The sequence below is a fragment of the Vitis vinifera genome, chromosome 2, assembly GCF_030704535.1.
Source record: "Vitis vinifera cultivar Pinot Noir 40024 chromosome 2, ASM3070453v1".
NCBI lineage: Eukaryota > Viridiplantae > Streptophyta > Magnoliopsida > Vitales > Vitaceae > Vitis > Vitis vinifera.
In genome coordinates, this window is record NC_081806.1 from 2,099,373 (window position 1) to 2,104,159 (window position 4,787).

The window sequence follows — 4,787 nt, forward strand, 5'->3', positions numbered from 1 at the left end:
ATGTCCGAACCATAATCAGTGACGAAGAAGGGACAGAGTGGGTCTTGGCTTGTTAACAAGGGAATGGTGATAGTTCTGGCAAGAACAAATAAGTCACTTTCTTCTCATAGTGAATTGGCATGGTTCATTGGACCTGGTTCTGGTTCACTGAACCTGGTTCAATGTAACATGGAACAACATATAAAACAGGCGTTATTCATGGCCTTAGGAGAAGGACAACATCAGTTGTCCTTGATATTAGCCTTTGGTACTATTAAACAAAAGTCTATCCTTTTGGTGTCTCAAGCCTGGCTCGAAGGGGCGAGTTTCACATGTATTCGTTCAGGGGGCCTATACCCCACCGAATACGGAAAGATCCATTTTATGAACGCACGGTCTGGGCTAGATTTGTGGACGATTGGTCGCGTTCAGAGTTGAATTGATAACTAGAAGTTGGGGAAAAACCAGCTATTTTCGCATCATTTTTTTCCATTTCGAGTCATCAAGTTAAGAAAAATGCGGTGGACGGTGTACGAGGGACTGTGGGAGTGAGTCATGAGCTTTGAATAATGACCAAAGTTGTGGCCAATGAAAATATCTGCCTTCCTACATGTCTTCTGATTTTCTGCCGTGTACCTTGTGGTGGCCAGTGGTAAGTGGTAACCCACTAGCCACCCTTTAATCATCTTTTCTTTCTTTGTGCCTATGCCTCTGGATTGTACGACCCCCTTAACTTCAGCAACAGAAAAATCTGTCCTTCCTTTTTTGTATGATGAGTAATTCCATGAAATTAGAACAGTTCTTTAGCATACCTGATACCTCACACCGCGTTTGGATGAACAGAATCAGATTCAAATATTTCTTATTGAATCCTTTGAAAGAGAAATAATTTGTCAAAAAGAAACAACTTAGGGAGAAGGTCCGTATCTTTTTTTAATGTTATGAATTTCAATCCGTACATTCCTTTTTGGCAGGATCCTTTTCCCACGAGAGGTACTCAAAGGAATTCTAGAATGGATGGCTTCCCGTGCGCGAAGATCATGGATAAGAAAGTTGTTCTTCAGATTCCAGTCTTGAAACCTAATTTTAATAATTGTTCTCAAATATTTTACTCAGCATGCTCTTCACTTGTCTGAGATTTCTGATTTGAAGGACAATGAACTAAAATTAATGGCTCGAACATATTCAATCAAGACCCTTTGAGAGATGACTCATAGCCACGTGCTGTTGCCTTTTCGCCTCAAATACGAAATCGAATTGGAACATATGTTAGGTGTTGTGGTATAAGCCCATGTTCCAGAACAAAGAAGGCAGCTTTCTTCAAAAATGTGTAAACATGCCCTGAATCGTATATGGTTATTGTTCATGACCTTAAAAATAAGTAGATTAAGATTAAAGAGACATTGAATTGAGATGAAAGGTGTATTGTAGGCGGAAGTCAATAAAAATTCAAGGAAACAGAGCAAACCTATGATAGAAAAAGTGGTGATATGACAAGGATGAGGCCCACTATGTGATCATCCACTCCTTCTTTCCAGGGGTCTATCAAATAAGGGACAATCCTCACGTGAAAATGGTGGGAGAATAGTGTTTGAGAAAAGTACTAAAAACAGTAAGCAAACAGTTACCAAAGACGATGTCCTATAATGGTCCGAACATTGTTATCTCAGAACCCATCGTCAGTTTCATCCATTCTCTCTTTTTCTTTCCTTTTGTATCATTCAAAGGCAAAGCAAGGCAGGAGCGTTGAGCTGAGTGCCGCAGTCGATCGAGAAGCTAATCGGTTATGGAAGATATAATCTCTTCGTCTTCTTCATCTTCTTTCCTGCATGCTTGTCAGGAGAACACGCCCTCGCTTCAGCAACGCCTCCATTTCATCATTCAGAACCGCCCGGAGTGGTGGGCTTATGCGATCTTCTGGCAGCCGGCGAAGGATCCCAATGGAAACCATGTGTTGTCATGGGCTGATGGCTACTGCAACAAGGACCTTGGGTCGAAGGACTGCAACAAGCTCAGCCAGCCGCTGTTCGGGTTCGATTTGGAGAGGAAGAAAGTGAACAGAGGGATTCATGCTCTTTTCCACGATAGCTCGGAGATTGATGGATCCATGGATGGCGATGTGGCGACCTGGGAGTGGTACTACATGGTGTCTGTCACCAAGTCATTTGTGGTCGGAGATGGGGTTCTGGGCAGGGTGTTTAGCTCCGGCGCCTTTGTGTGGCTGACTGATCGTGAGCTACAATGCTATGATTGTGAAAGAGTGACTGAAGCTCGAATGAATGGGATTCGGACTCTGTTGTGTGTTTCAACCTCATGTGGCGTACTGGAATTGGGTTCTTTAGATATGATCAAGGAAGACTGGGGTCTGGTCTTGTTAGCCAAATCCCTATTCGGCTCAAAGCCATCCACCCAGGTGAGCCAAATCCAAATACCGGATCGCAACCTCTCCATCTTCGACATTGGAGCAGCCTCAGGAGTTCAAAGAGAGAGCCACGAAGGTAAGCAACAGAAAGACCATGATAAGAAAGACGCCGGCACCACCGTAGGCAGGTCATCTTCTGATTCCGGGCATTCTGATTCCGACGAACCATTCGCCTCGGCATTGACGGAGAACATCCGGCCCAAGAAGAGAGGAAGAAAGCCTGCAACCGGGCGAGAGATGCCTCTAAACCACGTGGAGGCGGAGAGGCAGCGGCGGGAGAAGCTTAACCACCGCTTCTATGCGCTCCGGGCAGTCGTCCCCAATGTGTCGAGGATGGACAAAGCATCTCTCCTTGCAGATGCAGTTTCATACATCCATGAGCTCAAAACCAAAATTGACGACTTGGAAACAAAACTCCGAGAAGAAGTGCGAAAACCAAAGGCGTGTCTAGCCGAGATGTATGATAATCAAAGCACAACCACAACCAGCATTGTTGATCATGGAAGATCATCTTCAAGCTATGGTGCAATTAGGATGGAAGTAGACGTGAAGATTATAGGGTCTGAAGCCATGATAAGGGTTCAGTGTCCCGATCTAAATTACCCTTCTGCAATCTTAATGGATGCACTTCGAGACCTGGATCTTCGAGTTCTTCACGCAAGCGTATCCAGCGTCAAGGAGCTGATGCTTCAAGATGTTGTGGTCAGAATCCCCGAAGGGTTGACGAGTGAAGAGTCCATGAGGACTGCAATACTCAAAAGAATGCAGTAAGTTTGTATTGATCATCTTCAGAAAGCTTATTTTCAATCACCACAACTTTCTGTCTTGACTACTTTAGATATATATGTATGTATATGCATCTGTCGAAGTGTAGAACTGGAGGAAGTTGACTAAGCTTTCTAATCTTCCATTAATATATGAATGGAACTCCAAATTAACCTTGTTGAGATGTCTGTCTTGTTGAATGTGGATCTGCAATTGACGTTTGATAATCAACTCTAAGCTCTCTCACAAACAATTGGGGCAATGGAACACTCGGTAATGATGAAATTTTTTTGTGGAAATTCTCATTTAGAGCAATGAGAATCGTTTTTTTTTTACGTAATCCTCAGACAACCTTTTATTAAACAACCAATTTTCTTAAAAATTTGAACTATTAAAATTTAATTCTATAAGGTATACTCCTTGCTTATTTGGGTATCACCCTCCCTAACGTAGGTCTCATAGTCATATGTGCTTTAGATGAAATGACATTTTTTGGTAAACAAATTGTGGATCATCCCCATTGGACTCAAACATGACTCAATCAACCAAGGAAATAAGCAAATTGTGGATTATCCCCTTTGGAGTCGAACACGACTCAATCAATTAAGGAAATAAATATGCTAAACAAGACTCTGATACCATGTTAAAAAACTAATTTTCTTAATAATTTAAATTATTACTATCACACTTTGAATAGACATTTTTTGGCAAATAAATCGAGGGTTATCCCCTCTAAGCTTACACATGACTTAATAAATTGGGATAATAAACATGTTAAATGAAACTCAGACACGATGTTAGAAAGTTAATTTTCTTAAAATTTTAAATTGTTATGATCATACTCTTGAACAATTTTCTTTCCATAATTTGTTGAGACTTCCGCATTTAAGCATGAATTATACACTAACAACTTCTTAGAGCTTTGTGATTAAGCTTTTTGATTCATCTAGAACATTCAACCTTGAGATTGATCCATTTTCAGATCAGTAGGAGAATGAGTTTAATTCCATGTATCTTGCAAATATATGTCTACAAAGATATGTTTGTCTGGCAAATATATGTCTACAAAGAACATTCAACCTTAAGATTGATCCATTTTCAGATCAGTAGGAGCATGAGTTTAATTCCATGTATCTTGCAAATATATGTCTACAAAGATATGTTTGTCTGGCAAATATATGTCTACAAAGAACATTCAACCTTAAGATTGATCCATTTTCAGATCAGTAGGAGCATGAGTTTAATTCCATGTATCTTGCAAATATATGTCTACAAAGATATGTTTGTCTGGCTGGTTTTCTGGCATTTGAGGGATTAGCATGAAGAAGAAGCTCATTTAACACATTCTAAATACTACTCGCATTACGTTTAGAAGGATTTTCACCACTCAATATTGATGGAATTTGATTAAAAAAAAAGTAGCTATTTTTTTGGGGTTCTTGGACCCTTGATTTTCATTCATTGCAGTACTACATGTCTTTTATTGATGGTACTACATTTCATGGACTTTAATCTCCTAACTTCGTTTCATTCAAGCATGAGACTTGTAGAAATTAGTCACTGATTAGGTTTTAATGATTTGATAGAGTACCAGGACATTGATTCCATGAGCATATCATTG

At 40.3% G+C, this 4,787-nt stretch overlaps 1 protein-coding gene across 1 annotated transcript; it reads left to right on the forward strand.

Annotated features, from left to right (window-relative positions):
- The first annotated feature begins 1,561 nt into the window (after window positions 1-1,561).
- On the forward strand, window positions 1,562-3,348 carry LOC100246135 (transcription factor MYC1). The gene has a single exon (XM_002279937.4). It carries the CDS (start codon window positions 1,766-1,768, stop codon window positions 3,170-3,172), a length of 1,407 nt encoding a protein of 468 aa, XP_002279973.1. The 5' UTR covers window positions 1,562-1,765; the 3' UTR covers window positions 3,173-3,348.
- The last annotated feature ends 1,439 nt before the right edge of the window (window positions 3,349-4,787 follow it).